General features: G+C 35.7%; 1 protein-coding gene and 1 pseudogene across 3 annotated transcripts in view; both read right to left on the reverse strand.

The window, feature by feature from the left end:
- Positions 1-13,795, reverse strand: part of COL5A2 (collagen type V alpha 2 chain) — a 202,444-nt gene that overhangs the window by 120,851 nt on the left and 67,798 nt on the right. Inside the window, exon 1 of one of the 3 annotated variants that reach the window (XM_037523688.2) lies at positions 8,126-8,607. The exons of the other annotated variants lie outside the window; for them this stretch is intronic. Within the exon in view, the coding sequence (XP_037379585.1) occupies positions 8,126-8,219 (94 nt within the window). The 5' untranslated portion in view covers positions 8,220-8,607. Of the gene's footprint in view, positions 1-8,125; positions 8,608-13,795 lie in introns of those variants that run through there. 3 annotated transcript variants of the gene reach the window in all.
- On the reverse strand, positions 4,548-4,696 carry LOC119256497 (U2 spliceosomal RNA; annotated as a pseudogene).

Genomic DNA, 13,795 nt, shown 5'->3' on the forward strand with positions numbered 1-13,795 from the left:
TAAAGCTGATGCTCACAGAACAGCCACACTTAATATCAAAGATTTAATTAAAGGAATTCATAGTTACAAATTATCTGGTAAAATTCAAAAGGCATACCTCTTTCCAAGTCAAATCCATCATTTTATTTAAGTTTTAAAAACTGAGAAGAAAGAAAATTGCAGTGAAGTCAGGAAAATATGAGTATGAATAATGTGCCCACATCCTACACCAGTTTCTACTTTCTGGAGTCAATTTCAGAAAACTCTCCTGGGAGTGAAGAAACCAGCAGCCTTTGGAAAATGAAGAGACTTATGTAAAGTCTGGGAAAAGATAGTCACTCCCTCCACTCTATCCAAACAGTCCTGGGAGCTGCCTTGTAAATCTCTGTGAGTAAAGCAACTCCTCTCATTCCAAATGTAACCTAGAGCAATGCAACATGGAAAATAAGTTTCCAATTTTTAATAGAGATTTTTATGACTATCATTTTCAGAAAATAAACTCTGAAACAGACAGGGCTGGTGCATAGGCATGAGGTAGCACTGAGGACATGGAATGGAGTGTGTCTTACACACTGGGAAAAATGTATGTGGCAGGGGTGTGAAATAGGAGGGGCAGTGATGCTTCAAGTCACATCATCATTAGAAAGTCCTCAATGGAAAGAAGTGTTTGGTTTTTTACTTTCTTTTGTTCTTTACAGTAGTGAACCTACAAAAATTTGACAATAAAGCATTTGAAAGAAGGTAATGACAGCATCAGATTTTATATATCAGAGTGGCAACAGAAGGGAGCTACATACATGTGGGCTTGAAGTGGTCATACAAGAGGCAAGGAGAGAAATGTATACACTACAGTGGTAATCCAGAGAGAGATAATGGAGGCCTGACCTAAGAAATTTGAAGTATATATGGAAAAGAGGCATATTTGAAAAATATTAACAGGTAAAATGGTACAAATTAGTGACTAATTAGAATTTTGCTTGAATGACCAGGTAGGATAATGTTGTCATTAAGTGATAAGGAATACTTAAGAAAGATGACCCTGTGTGGGAGAGAAGAAAATGAGTTAAGTTTTGGACATACTGAACTTGAAGTGATTATGAGTTATCAGCATAAAGTTAAATATATAACCCTAAAGTTAATGTTCAAAGCCAGAGTTGAAGAGATTTGAGAATTACCACCATTTAGCTGTTAAACAAAACCCTGAATGTAAGATTCCTAGATGATCTAGGAAGAAAATATCTAGAAAGAACCAGTGAATTAATCCTCTGAGAAAATAAAATGCTAAGGGAAAAAGGAGGAGTTGTCCATTGAGGAAGCTAAGAGAGAAAGGTGGAGGGAAAACCTTCAGTCTTTCAGAATAGTTGGAGCAGTCAATGGTATCAAATAAAAGAGAAAGGTCTGATAAGATAAATGAAAGGAACCCACTGAAACATCATACACTTTCGTCCTCATCACACGAATGTGTTTAAGTGGAACAGAAGTGGGCAAAAGTCAGACTGCAGTGGGGTGAATGAAGGCAGGAAGACAGAGACACAAAATTGTACTGCTCCTTTAAAGCAGCTGTATTAAAATAAGAGAAGCTGGGGGTCCAACATAGGCCCTAGGAGAGAGGGAACTTGTTTACAGGTTAGGGGGAAAATACTCATAGAAAGGAAGTGGATGAAGTTATGGAAGAGAGGATGATTGATGAAGCAAGTTCCCCAAGGAGATGGAGGATAAACAATACAGAAGGAAAACAAATCCAGAAGTTTCTTCCAAACAATTTCAAAGGCTTGGTGAAAGTGAAAAATATATTACAAGGTTTTGTATATGTGGTGACTAAAATCAGGTTGCAATATCAACTTTCTGTGTCTCATTTAGGTGCTCTATAATTACATTCAGGTATGTTCCCAAATGAAATCCCATATGACAACATTTCAGATGAAGACCAAAGACTTAGTAAGGTAAAAGTACTCTTCAGATTATAAAACCACCAAATAGTGGAGCATGCACCAGAACTTGGGTGTTCTCTGAAAAAATGATGGTTGATATCACATAAGCTTACTTTCCTTACTTTCATGAAGGTGTATTGTTCTTACTGAAGTATAAAGGCCACAACAAGGCTAAAATGCTTATGTTGCAAGAAACATTTCCACCAAGAATACAAGAATATAGTTTGATGTCATCTTGAAACTGAATTTGTAATTGTGATATAACAGAGACCCCAAAAAGAAAAAATAAAGAACTGAAAGACTGTCTTTCCTCCTCTAGGTCAAAACTTAAAAAAATAAAAAAATAGCATATACTATTTCTTAACTTGAAAATTATACCAGAAAACAATAGGAACAAACAATGTCCCATTAATTTATTTATATTGTTAACTTTAGCTGTCTGTTTTCATAGAAGACGTGGGTAAGGAAATCTTGCTTTATAACGCTCTTGCTTTAAATACTATATTCAGTACGATACGGAACAACCTTGATTTCTTTTAAAGGTGCAATTTTAAAGGTATCAATAAAATAAAAACATTAAGGCAGCCAATATGGTCGCAATTTATCAGACAAACTGTCCCCCATTAAAATCACAAAGCAGATTTTTTTAAGTACTGAAAATCACAAGTCATCAATTTTACATGAAATTTAAATGAAATACACATGAAATGTACATAGAAAGAAATGTAAAAGAAAACTGAATAGTCAGTGTCTTCCATTTCACTTTATATAAACTTGTGCAATTGTGCAAATTTATGACATATATAAATTAATAATTAACAATTTACTCTTTTCCTCTATCATTACTATATCCATTAGATGTCTTCAAATTTTTTAAATGTTATAATTTCAAAGCAAAAACACTAATTCATTTGTAAACATTTTGTCAATGTCATAAAAGGCCAAGTAATTATGTATGAATTATCCTTCAAGTAAAAGCAAACTGCTTGATTAAAACAGATTTCATTCTGTGGTCATGGATTAGCATGACTATAATCAAGTCCCAGTTCCTAAAACAAAATTTTCTCTTTCTGTTTTTGCTTCACACTCTGCATTATATGCATATCTAGCCACAGTGAATTTCAGCCTGCAGTGACAATGCTAAAAGTGTGAAGAATAAAAAGTAAGAAGGAAAATGAAAAACATATATTTACTTGAAATCTGTTTTAATCATGTGTTCTTTACATTGTAAAATCACTCACCTTAGCTACCATGAGGAGGATAAGGGTCTTGAGCTATTTTTCCACAATGATGGTGAATTCACAATGGTTTATCTACTAATTTTAATTAGGCATCCAAATAAGTGAAAAGAATTAGAATAGCAAGTTATTACCAAAGTCACAGTGTACAGACTCTGAACAGGAAGCCAACCGGTCCACATCAAGATCAAAAGAGTGTTAAATAAAGAGTTAATACAATAGTTCACCAATGTGAATCAGAATCACTCAAAGACCTTCCCAATTCCCACCCAAACTTATGAAACCAGAATATTTAGAGAGGAGGGAAGCCTAAAATCTATCTAGTAAACAAGAACTTCAGGCAGCTCAACACTCATCTGTGAATCACTCACCAAGTAACTTAAAGAGCCATTGCCAAAGTATACACTCTGTTTGTTAATATAAAAATTTCATTATATCAATAAGGCTATCAATCTATATATATGTATTTAAAGATACCCTTCAAAATAAAGCATCATTTTAGTTTGGATAAAAATTATAGTTACTTCTAAATTTATTTTTTTAAAAAGATTTATTTATTTATGTACACAAGAACTGGGGTACAGGCCAGAGATGCAGGGGGTGAGAGGATGAACCAGAGACAGAGTAGGGAACAGAACAGGCAGACTGTCTGAAATACACTGCTAAGGGGAGCAGCGGGCAAGACAGGAGAGGTCTGCCGCACTATGTGGGTAGCATCCTGGCCGGGGCTTGAACTCTTGCTGCAGTGGCTGCAGATGGCTTCATAGGCTGCATCTTAACCCCTTGCGCCACGAGGGAGGCCCTAAATTTATCTTAATAGTATAAGAAAGCAACCATATATTTAAGTGGCATATAGTATTCTTAGCTTCATAAATCACTCGGAAGTAAACAATAATCAGAGTGGATTTCATCACTGAACTATCAATATATTCTGTCCATTGTAACTAGAGTATCTATTCTACTGAAAGTGGTTAACTCTTATGCTCATTGTGGTGAGAATTATAGCCTCCTCCTCATACCTATTCTCCCTTTGATAGCCTTCATAACAGAATGCGATTTAGTAAATTGTTAGTCACCCACCTAAAAGATGACATTTCCTAGTTGCCCTTATAGTTTGGTTTGACCATATGACTAAATACTGGCCAACCACAACAGTAGTAAGTTGAAATGGCATGAAGACTTACTAGGCTCCATTTAAAAAAAAAAAACAAAAAAAAAAACCTTTGTCTCCCATCTTCTATCCAGATGCCTGGAATTCACATGTAATGGCTGGAGCTCCAGCAGCCATGTGGGAGCATAACATCAATAACATCAATGACTATACTCTAGCAGTAAGAGAATACAGTTAGAAATAAATTGAATTCTTGATGACTTTGTGAAGTCAATATACCAGACTTTTACTACGTAAGAGCTTCTTTTAAAAAAGAAAAAGCACCTCTTTTGTGTAAATTAAGACATTCTGCTGTTTGCAACTCAAACTAGATTAAAACACACATTTAGAAATTTATAATTCTTCACTTGATCTTAGCCAAAAGGCCGAGAAGCAATAGAAATTTATAATTCTTATGAACCAATGTATCTTTCTTAATAGTAATGTGTTAAAACAAATGAACAATATCTTAAACTATTTCCTTTAAAATTATTCCATTCAAGTATTGCTGAGTTTTAAACATCTGTTTCTTCATACTTGTATTTCAATGATGAGACAAATGGCAAGACATAACATAATGAAAGTGCAAATAAGTGAAAAGAATAATTAGAAAAGCAAGTTGTTACCAAAGTTACAGTGTATAGACTGAGACCATGATAGACCAAGGAGTGTGAGTCCCTCATCTCTTAGTAATCAGAAGTTGGCTTGAGTCCAGGACATCAGTGTAAGGTGACAAGAGGGTTGTAAATTTATGATCCATGAGCTATATTTGGCACTCAGATATATTATATTTGGCTTCTGCAATACTTTCTGAAAATTTTAGTTTTGAATGATTTAAAGTGGGCATGGGTCTTCAGTTCTCCACAGGTCCCTCATTCCTGTTGATGTATAAATATTTGTTTGTTTCACTTTTATATTATGTGCCTGGCCTCTGAAAAGCACTGATATTTACAGTCTCTGGAAAGGAATATTGCTACACCCTTCCCTTTTTTCCATTGGTGCTCTATTGTTGATATCAGTTATTCAAATGAAATATTATTTTCTAAGATCAAGTATGTCCACTTATATATCTTACTGGGTGCTAACCCTTTTTAGGAGTATAAAAATTATCATAAATGTACAGGTATTTTCTCAAACAAAATAAATGGGAAACCTTCCAAAGCACTCCCCATCACACACACCCCCCCATGAAAAGCTGATGCTGTCATCTTAACTCTAATTTTTATTACTTAACAGTTTCAAGAGAAGTTAACCCAATTTCCTTTCTCCTTTCAGTTCTTTAAATTTAAAAATTCACTTCATTTCTAAAAATTTAATGAGAACATAAATAATTTTGACCTAAAAGGCCTGAAGCTTTAATTAATTTAATCTCATCTTTTGTTAGTATTTCTATCAGGCAAGCACTATGTTTATGTTTCATATTTCCAGTAAATAACCACAGCCAATTAAGGATAACTATATCTTGAAAATTTGAAAAGAAAAAATAAAAGCTTGTAAAAATCTGCTCACACATGATAACATGTCTCTACATGTGCAAGAGGACATATTTATACACATGTAAATGCCACATTATATGACTTACATAAAATAGCTAAAAATGAAAAAAAAAGTTACATGTTTTGTATGTATGCCTGAGATTTCTTTTAATTTAAAGCTTTAACCTGAGCTTACTCTTCTCAAAATTTAAAATTATCTGGTGTTTCAAAATTCTGATACTTTTCATGAGTTTCTAACAAGCCTGAACAGGGAAAATAAAGTATTGCCAAGTAATCATACAATACTTCTTAAGCTAAAAAATATATAAATATAGTATGTTACATAACTCTGAATATACTTTCTGGAATGCTTGTCTGTATTCCCTTTAATTGGGGTCATGACTACTTTATTTTGCTATTGAATTTTTATCACATATATTCTCTTCAATTAAGTAATAAAGATAACTTATTTTTTTACAATATGTATGCACGCAATTGCTCATTTTTATAAAACCTGATGTTTAGGATTCTGATTTTTATGCTGCTTGGTTGTGTTAGTGGAAGAGGAGCTAGTATAGAGTTGGGTGCTCTGTACCACGCACAGCATTCCTAACATTTCTATAGATTAATAGTAAGGAAAATTAAACACTGCTTTTTTTTTTTTTTTTTTTTTTTTTTTTTCAGAAAGACTTACAGAGTAATTATGAGTATTTGGTAAAGTCGTTTAGCATACTGTCTATTCCATATACCCTGGAAACATTCCCTCATTTAGTCACATGTTCACTTATTTCTACACTTTATTAAAGTAAATTATTTATTTAAAATATAGTAACAAGGAAAGCTGTACTAACTGTGTTTTAAAGCTTGTTGGTTGTTTTGGTGGGGGAGGGGAGCCAATTGTTCCTTTTACAATCAGATTTTCTATTTCTACTATAACTTCTCTTTATTTTTCTCCCCTTTTCTGGCTTTGACTTCCTATTCAATTATATTCTCAATGTTTCCAAACAATACATGCTTTTCACACCACTACAAAGAAACTCAAAAGTTTTTACCTGCTATAAACTGCCTTTTTTTTAAAACATAAAAAGTAACATTAAAATGTTCCATGATTTTAGAAAGTGCCCCCTCTATGGGACTTTGGACAGATTGTTAGATATTCATCCCCGATTCTTATTTCACTCTTTAATTATTTTTTATTTAGAACTGGTGGTCTCTAAATTAACTTTATGAACTTCTTTAGAGCAAAAATACAAAGAAGCAAATGTTGAAAAAAATATATATACACATAAATAAGCATAAGTGCTCATATGTATATATATATATATGTGTGTGTGTGTGTGTGTGTGTGTGAACAACAGTAACAGAAAAGTTTAATAGATGTGCTAAGTTTTGAAAGCTTAAGCTTGATGTTAAATAGCAATGAAAATCTAATAGTCCATTATGAAAGAAAACATGGTCATATTTGAAATTTCAGCCCTGGGGAATAAGGATTTAATAATCAGTGCAACCAATTTAAATATTCACTAATAGTATGTAACAGCCATACATTTTTTGCTTAACCATACCACACAACCCAACCCTAACACACCCAATGGCATAGGGAAAAACAATTGGTAGTCAGGCAATATTTGTCTTAAAATAAGGATAATATCCATATAAATGTTCCATGATAAATAAATTATATAGAAGGCATGCAGATTTCCTGCCTTCCACCAGACAACAGGGAACCACCACTGTCCTGACAATACAGTCAGTAGGGTGGGAAAATACCAGTTTAAGAAATCTGGCTTCTATCAGCCTCTGTCATGGAGAAATAAATGAGACTGTTCTCAGCAAGCAAAAGTGACTTTAGGATCAAAACTGAAAATGGCAAAGTGAAGAGAAAAGAATAAGGAGTCAAAGACAAAGAAAAATCAGTTATTAGAGTGGCTGCAGAGATTTTTCTAAACAAAGAATTTTATGAAGCAGCTGAAGTTCGGTACAAAAAGACTCCACCCTATCCAGCTTCTGCTGTGACTTTTCCTTGCTCTAAAACTCCAGCCCGCAGAACAGAACTCCTTTAACTAAACGTGTTTTTACTTTTAAACTCCCCACTCTTCAAATTCAACAAAAAAGAATTATCTTAGCCTTTCCCAGAAATATTCATTAGTGCACTCTTTCCAAGCAAGTAAGCAGCTTTGGATTTGCAAACATCCCGATTGTCTTCTGACCATTTCCCAGGTGCAAATCTGTCAGCCTCCTTCTCAGCTTCAAAACACAAACCCTTCTTCACGCTTTTCCCAAGACTTAACATTCCACCTATTTCCCAAACCATGCAATAAACATCACAAGCAAAGTAAACAGCAAACTCACCATCCTCGCCTTCTTCCTGGGCTTTTATTGAGACAAATTGCCCTAATAAAACAGTAAGAATGAGGAGAGGTCTTGCTTCCACCCAGTTTGCCATTATGTCTAAATATTAGACATGTGGATCCTCTTGGGAGTGAAAAGTAGATTCTAAGGTTATTGTAGCACCATGAAGTCAGCTGCGGGCTCTTCTTTCAGCACCAGCCCCAGGGCAGCCTCTGCAAACCCCCTTTTTCAGCACCAGCTCCAGCACCGTCTGCGAAAACTTTTTTCAAGCGATGCAGCTTTAAATAGGAAGAATGCTGCCTCCACTTCTTTTCCTGCCCCTTTTCAGCTTGTTCAGGCTCATAACCATCCAGTGTCTGCCAAGCAACAGTCTGATTGATGGTAAACAACCAAATCAGAGCACGAGCCTCTGTGCCTTGAACTGTCCCTATTTCATTTATGTTTTAAACATAAATGGGGCTTAATTACAGAAACAATGTTTATTTCTCTTTCCTTTTAAAAAAAAAAAAAAAAAAAGCCTGTTAGAAGGAAAGAGTCCTATTTTCCCCTCACTAGCCCTTCCCCCAGACACACACTCAACTTTTTCCCTATAAGCTGAAAAAGACATTAGGGAGGAAATACAGCCTTTTAGCCTAGTTTTTGGCATCTAGGGAATTCAGAACTCTCTTGTCAAACTTTCAAAGGATGGATTTTAACCCTTTCTTTTGACTAAACAAGTATTCCTGTCCCTTTCCTAGATGCTGTTTCTTTTCCCAGACTCTGGAAGGGAACTATTAAAACTGTACCCAGGTAAAGTCCAAGTGAAGAAACTTATAGACAAATAAATTTGTGACATAAGATTCAAATTAAGAAGATAAATACTTTCTTTATCACTTCATATCTCTTGTTTGGAGGTTCACAACTGCAGGTCCCTCTTGCTCATAATTTTATTATGTAGAAAAATAGCTAGTGTAGAGGAATGGGAAGTACACTGCATTAGGATACAGAAAATTCAAATATCAGCTCTGCCACTCACCAATTTTTAAACACAAAGCCCTTTATTTCTACACACTCCAATTTTGTCATTTGAGAAAAGGGCTTTGCCCTGATCTAATGTACAGGGTCTAGTGACACTTAAATGAGTATTACATTATTAACTAAGTTCCAGATTGCAAAGAGCTACATCAAAGTAGCTGGTGTTGCTATTACCCCTAAGTCAGTTTTCTGGGGAATATGGCAGTCCCAGGTGCATGTGCCATTTAAGAACTCTGTCTATGAACTTTTCTGCCACACTCATACTTGCCAAGATCCGAATAACCTCAGAGTGTTCTACATAATCTAATAATTTGCTATCTGAGTCCACCTAGAATCAGAAAGGTTGTTCTTTACGGTGCAGATGGGTCAACTGTTCATAATTATGAATAATGATCAGGTGCCCTGCAATGTGCTAAGCAATGGAGGGAGAGGATGGAACAAAAGAAGTGAAAGTCATATCCATAACCTTCAAATAGCTATATGTGGACTCTTAGAAAATCAGTTTATATGAGACAAGAAACATCAGTGGAACGTACAAATATTTTTTGATGCATTAAGCCCAGTAAAATTATGCATCAAAAACATATATCTGCTGAGCATGAAGCCCAATAGAAAAGAGGCTATAGGGTGGGATTAGGTAAGAAATGCATTATCACTCTTCTTAATAGAAGAAATGAACCTTTGAATTTTAGCTTTGAAGTTAAATAATCTTGGAGAATGATTCTAGAGGAGGTCAACTTCCTCAGATGCTCTGATCTTGTACTCCTAAATTTAACTTTTCACTTGGACATTTCTCATTTCAATTACTTGTACCACCACAACACTCTTTCCTATGGGTGTCTTGCTCCCACTTAAAAGAATGGGCTTCACAAAAAAACAAAGGTCATATTTCTGCTAATTATTTCTAGACTATCTGAGAAATTCCAAGACTTGAATAAATATTCAAGTGAATAACCTTGCTAATACTCAAAGTGAGTAACAGGAGAATACATATTGGGGGTGGCATGGGGGCATTTATTCTCTGGATTTGCCAATTCTATTCTAAGAGATCATTTTAAAAGCCAACACTCCAATATCAAAGGGTTGGCACAATTTTCAGGTACATTCTATAGAACCTTCCCAGAAGCATAGAGAATCAACAACACTCTGGAAATATTACAGATGCTGAGGGTACAAGATTGATAAAGTAAGTTCACAGGACTTGTATTGGAGTCATTGTACACAGCATATGTACTTGTTCAGACCAGCATTTCAGTATCCGTTATGAAAAGAGTTATTATCAGCTTATCAATATAGCTTTTTAAGTCTAACTATAAACAAAGCTTTTATAAGAATGATTAAAAACACATGCAACCTCTCACAGTTCCCTCCAGGTTCAGTCTCCTCTCTCCATCATATCAAAAGCTCATGGCATGATAGAAGCACAGCAAAGATCTGTGGGGGAGCTAATAAATTTGCATTCTCTCTTTTCAAGATTCACAACTTGGGCTTTTCCTCTAAATTTGGCTTTAATATACTATTATAATTTGGAAGTGGAGTAAAACATACATAGGTATAGACTGGCTGTGTCTGTTTAATAGATGAGGTTGGGTTCAGAATAGAGGACTCAACCATTTCTTAGTACTTAGAGAACTGATTCTAGGACTCTGTTTGAGTAGGGAGCTCAGAAATCTGCCACAAGTTCAAAGAAGTCCATCCCAACAGAGTATTATGTGTTTAAAGGGTGAACTTTAACCAATTCAATTTTTCACAGCAACCCTGAAAAGTAGTATTTTCCTCAATTCATAGGTAAGGAATTACATTTCAAAGATGTTTTACCACTCAAGTTTGTTACTCTAAGTGGTATATCTAAGATTCTACATCAGAGATGTTTGACTGCGAGGTGATTAAATGCTTGGGAATACCTGATACCAACACTTCTTGTCTCAGGAAAAAAGCCATCTTAGCACCTTCAAGGTTAATACCCATTATCTTGCCCCTTTCCATTTCCTTCAAAACATTATCTTTTCAAAAAAAAAAAGCCTTCCTCTCTCCGTGGCACAGCGGGTTGAGCGTAGTGCTGTGAAGGTGTCCGCAGCTTCTGCAGCGTGGGTTCGATTCCCAGCCAGCCAGGAGAATACCCAGATGGTGCAGCAGACCACTCCTGTCTCTCCTGCTGCAGCTCTCAGCAGTGCTTTTGGTCCATCTGCCTGCTCTGCTCCCCATTGTGTCTCTGGTGAATCCTCTCACCCTCCCAGGCCTCTGGCCTATACCCCAACTCTTGTATAAATAAATAAATCTTTTTAAAAAATTACCTTGTCAGTGTCCTCCTGTCTTTCCTAAAAAAACAAAAACAAAAAAAACAAAAAAACCCCAAAGATTTCCCTTAACTCCACACTTTCTCACTATTATTTTTTTTCCTCCCACTCCTTCACCTCTCAGCCATACTTATTCCTCTGCATCAGGACATCATCACCAAGCTCTATTGATACCATGATGCAAGGAGCAGTAACACCCACTTGTTCATAATCCCAAAGCTCATTCCTCTTTTCTCTTTTCAGTGTCTGTTATTCCAACTATTCTTTTCTTACTGAAACTCTTTCCTCCCTTGTCCTCCTACTCCTATGTATTTCTCTTACACTTCCTTCTTTTTTGCTCAAGTTTTCTTTGCTAATTCTTCTCAGAGAGTTATTTTGCTTGCAGCATTGTATTATCTTTTCTCCCTCACTGCCTAACATATTGGACTTCATTAACTATTAGATCCCTCAACTTTACTTCCATTTACATGCTAATGATTTCTCCTGAGTTGCAGACTTGCATTTCTAAGTGCCTGCATGAATATCTCCCTCTGAACCAGTCCATGATACTCAGAATGCAAAAATGAAACCATTACGTCACATTGTTCTTTTTAATCAAAGTAACATTGGTTGTAATATAGGTTTCAGGCATACAGCCTCATAAATCAACATCTGTGTGTCTTAAATTATGTTCATCACCAGAAGTCTAGTTTCTATCACCATACAACTGACCCCTTTTACCTAATTTACATACTCTCTTTGCCCCTTCCCTTTTGGTAACCACTATTTTGTTCTTACAGTCTAAGAGTTTGTTTTATTTCCTCTTGTTTGTTCATTTGTTTTTTTCTTTTTCTACCATTACCCTCATCTCAAAGATCAGAAACACAGGGAGACACTTCCTTCTCTCTCAACTCACATCCAATTGATTACCAATTCTTTTTGATTTTGTTATGCAATTCTCAACTACTTCCTATTTTGTTAAAAAAAAAATTAACTCCCAAGTATATAGAAAATATAGCAATATATTTGAAAAGAATAAGAAAAAGATAAACAAGGAAAATAGTAAGAAAAGAGGATAAAGGGAGGAGGAAGAAGTAGAAAACAGAAGAGGAGGAGGAGCAGCAGCACCAGCACCACCACCCATTTCTTGGTTTCCATCTCCTTTTGCTTTTCTCTGTTGGCTTCAATCATTAGAAGCATAGATTTTCTCAAGCACATAAGTAGTTTCACACCTCAGAATATTGCTCAGACTCTGACTTTTGTGTGAAATAATCACCTCCCTGATCTAATTCATTGCCTCATTCAACAAATATTTGTTGAGTGTCTACATTTGCCAGATTCTTCTGAAGGAATTAAATATACAGTTACACACAACACAGACATGGTCTTTGATGCTATGGAGTTTATAACCTCAAGTAAAGAAATAATCATAAATAAGCAAATGAGAAAACATAAGAGATAATTGCAGATAGCAATAGGTCAGTCATGAAAGAAACAAACTGTGTTGTTTTAGAGTTTATCAGGAGTTGGTGGTGTGAGAGGAATGCTGCAGATAGGACAATTAAGATAGACCTAAAATTTGAAAAGGGTTTATCTTTGGAGATTTGATGTGGGGATGGGGATGGGTGCATTATAAGCAAAGAGAACAGCAAGTATGGGTAACCTAGGATGGTGTATTCATTATCTGTAGTTACCATTAAAATTACCACAAACTTAGTAACTTAGAACAGTATAAATGCTTTGTCTTGCAGGTTTATATTTCAAAGTCTAGGTTTCATTGAGCTAAAAGCTAAGTATAAACAGGTCCAAGCTCCTTTTCACAGATTCTAGGAAAGAATCCATTCCCTTGCGTTTTTAAACATCTAAAAGCCAACACCTAGAGTTTCATGGCCTCTTCTTCATCTTCAAAGCAAGTAACAAAGCATCACTCGGACACTACTTTGGGGTGGTATCTCATTTTTAGCTACAGCCAGGAAAAGTTTTTTACTTTTAAGAACACATGTAATTGGGCCTCCCCTGGTGGCGCAGCGGTTGAGCGCTGGGCTGCAAAGCTGCCCTCAGCCTCTGCAGCACCAGTTCCATCCCCGGCCATCAGCGAGGGTCCCACATGGCGCTCAGACCTCTCCTGCCGCGCCTGCTGCTCCCCAGAGCAATGTATTTCATCGGTCTGCCTGTTCTGTTCCCCGCTCTGGCTCTGGTGAATTCTCTCACCCTCCCGCGCCTCTGACTGTACCCAGTGCTTGTATAAATAAATAAATAAATCTTTAAAAAAAAAAACAAAACACATGTAATTATACTGGTTCTATCTAGATAGTCCAGGATAATTTCCCCAAACTTAAAATCCATCATAACATCTACAAAGCTCTTCTTTACATGTATG

Source organism: Talpa occidentalis, unplaced genomic scaffold, assembly GCF_014898055.3.
Source record: "Talpa occidentalis isolate TD23 unplaced genomic scaffold, MPIMG_talOcc4v2.1 talOcc4.3, whole genome shotgun sequence".
NCBI classification, from domain to species: domain Eukaryota; kingdom Metazoa; phylum Chordata; class Mammalia; order Eulipotyphla; family Talpidae; genus Talpa; species Talpa occidentalis.